The sequence below is a fragment of the Chenopodium quinoa genome, unplaced genomic scaffold (genome assembly GCF_001683475.1).
Source record: "Chenopodium quinoa cultivar QQ74 unplaced genomic scaffold, ASM168347v1, whole genome shotgun sequence".
Lineage (NCBI taxonomy): Eukaryota > Viridiplantae > Streptophyta > Magnoliopsida > Caryophyllales > Amaranthaceae > Chenopodium > Chenopodium quinoa.
In genome coordinates this window covers 2,586,139-2,589,011 of record NW_018743021.1, presented here as the reverse complement: position 1 = coordinate 2,589,011, position 2,873 = coordinate 2,586,139, and the positions used below count along the sequence as shown (strand labels likewise).

Genomic DNA, 2,873 nt, shown 5'->3' with positions numbered 1-2,873 from the left:
AGTAAATATTAGGAGAAGTTAGTGGGTTTAATTAAAAAGCAAGGAGAGAGAAAGTGTGGACCACACTTTTTGTTTGTGGTGGGAAAGTTTGGCAGAAAAAACCAAAGCATAATTTCCCACCCAAAACCCACCGAAAATTTGGGGTGAAATTTTACTTTCCCCCTCCTTTTTTAAAAATTTCATACCAAAGTCAAATTTTCCCAAAAAATTTAGGAGGCTATAAATACAGCCATGCCCCCATTTAATGTCACCATTCATTCAAGCATTTAAGGAGGGAATAAATCATCCTCCATTGTCAGGCATTAATTACAATCAACATTGTTTAAAGGTGGGTGAAACATTCCACCAAAAACACAGTTTCATCCACAAAAGCTTATCAAATCCTAGGTTAGAATAATTACACACTAACTACTCCTTAAAACTTTACAAAAAACAGGGGTGCTCTGTTGTCCTTCATGCACAGGTGGGTGTAGTCTTCATCTTCAACCCACACAACTCAGCAGGGCCCTGACTTCATCCTCCCTGTGCTGGAAAAGAGGAATGGCAGAAATTGATGACTCTGTTTTTTTTTTATATTGAACACATTCTCAATGAAGAAGAGCTAGCAGAGCTGTGGTTCGAGGAAGAAGAAGAAATGCAGGATGCAGGAATATGGGAGTACAACTCAGAAGATGAAATGCAGGATGGCAACCAAGAAGAACAGCAACAGCAGCCACAGACAGAAACTAATGTTCTCAACACACAAATGCAACAGCAAGGTCATGAAGGGACTGGTCTTGTATGCAGAAAACAATTAACTTTGCAGCAAAGAAGAAAGATTGTTGATGCAATTTTGCTGAAAATGAGCAATGGGACTTTACCAAGGGGTCACATGAAGCAATTAGCATCTGAATTTAATGTCCACAAATCAACAATCACAAGAATCTTTTCAGACATAAAAAAACAGCTGGCAACAGGGGACTTGATTGATGTCAGGACCAAAAAATTTGGCAAAACAGGGAGAAAGCCAATGGAGATTTCTGATGAAACTCTCCAGTCAGTCCCATTACATTTAAGGCAGACAGAAAGAAGCTATGCAGGAGCATTGAAGATCAGTCTAACTACAGTTCACAATTTGAAGAAAAGAGGCAGGCTAAGAACACACACATGCTGCAACAAACCATTGCTCACATCAGACCACAAGGTTGCCAGACTAAGATGGATTTTGTCACATATAAATCCAATTACAGGGAATGAGGACCCCACATTTGTTGACATGAGGAATGTCATACACTGTGATGAAAAGTGGTTCTACTTGAACCCTGACAAAAGGAGGTTCTACCTACTGCCATGTGAGGAGGATCCCTATATGGCAGTTCAGTCAAGAAGATTCAAACTAAAGGCAATGTTCATGGCAATCATAGGGAAGCCATTATATGGCATAAATGGGGAACTTTTACATGATGGAAAGTATGGCATCTTTCCATTCACTGTCCAGCAAGTAGCACAGAAAGCAAGCAAGAAAAGACCAAGAGGGACCATGGAAACCAAGGCACTCCAGAACATAAACAGAGAAGTAATCAGAGAGATGCTGCTAACAAAGGTTATTCCAGCAATCATATCAAAGTGGCCTGAAGGTCTGCCCAAGGATGTGGTCATCCAATGGGACAATGCAAGGCCACACCAAGTTCCTACAGATGATGAGTTTGTGGCAGCAACAACAGCTAATGGCTTTAACATTCAATTTGTTTTCCAGCCAGCACAGTCTCCTGATTTGAATGTCCTTGACTTAGGGCTATTTAGGTCTATACAATCATTGCAATATCAGTCTTTTCCTAGGGACTTAGAGGAGCTAATTCAAAAGGTCAAACAGTCTTATGACACTTTCAACCCTCATGTAAACAAGTACATCTGGGTTACATTGCAAAAGTGTATGATTAAGATACTCAAGGCAGAAGGTGGTAACAAGTACAAAATACCACATATGAACAAAAAAAAGCTGGAAAACCTAGGTAGTCTTCCAGATTTGGTAGAGGTTCAGAAAGAGGATGTATTGGAGGCTGTGGAGTACCTAAACACCATGTTTAGGCCAGCAAATCAAGGCACTCAAGAAGACACAGAAGATTTGGAGGTGGATGCAGATTAGGGGAGTCTTTACAACAACCAGACAACACATGGACTGCCACACATAACCACTTATCATAGTAAGTTTTATTGGTTTTTTTTTTTCCCAAAAACATTTTGAGCAATCCAGTGGTTAGGTGTATTTTGTTGATTACAATTACCCAAACAAGTCAGGCAGTCTGAAGTATAGTCATTAGATTATCATACATATGGTCTTTTGTAAAGTTTTATGTACTAGTATTTTGTACCCACATTTTTAGTTGATTATGAATGACAAAGATAAACAATTTATGTGGGCACTAAATCCATCAGAGGGTTATAATGTTGAATACTACACATATGCACAAGGGTACCTCAACAACAACAACAACTTTCATGTTGATGGAGCAAATCACCTGTGCATATTGAAATTCATTGGAGTCCCTTCATCATGTGGATATGGGTAAGCTAAATAGCATATCAAAGTAGGGGACTCTTTAATAAACAAGAAACAGAAGGCAACATCATGGGACTCCTTTTAAGGGACTGACTAGGCAACAATGAACATGCACAAGACACCAGCCTCATCATTCATCAATCAAGTCCACACAGCCAGCAATAAAGACAACATGCAACCAGATGTATCAACACACACATGCAACCAGCAATAAATCTCCCAGATGTAACATAACCAACAACCCAACATTACACAGCAAACCCTAGTATCCAGCCTACATCAACACAAACATACAAATAAACCCTAACATTTAACATAATCAACAACCCAACAA

The 2,873-nt window shown here is 39.4% G+C and overlaps 1 protein-coding gene across 1 annotated transcript; it reads left to right on the top strand.

Moving 5' to 3' along the window:
• The first annotated feature begins 553 nt into the window (after window positions 1-553).
• LOC110730048 lies at window positions 554-2,125 on the top strand. The gene has a single exon (XM_021909825.1). It carries the CDS (start codon window positions 554-556, stop codon window positions 2,123-2,125), a length of 1,572 nt encoding a protein of 523 aa, XP_021765517.1.
• Window positions 2,126-2,873: the final 748 nt, after the last annotated feature.

Coding starts and splice junctions, on each gene's coding strand:
- LOC110730048 (XM_021909825.1), top strand. CDS start 554: ATGACTCTGTTTTTTTTTTATATTGAACACATTCTCAATGAAGAAGAG.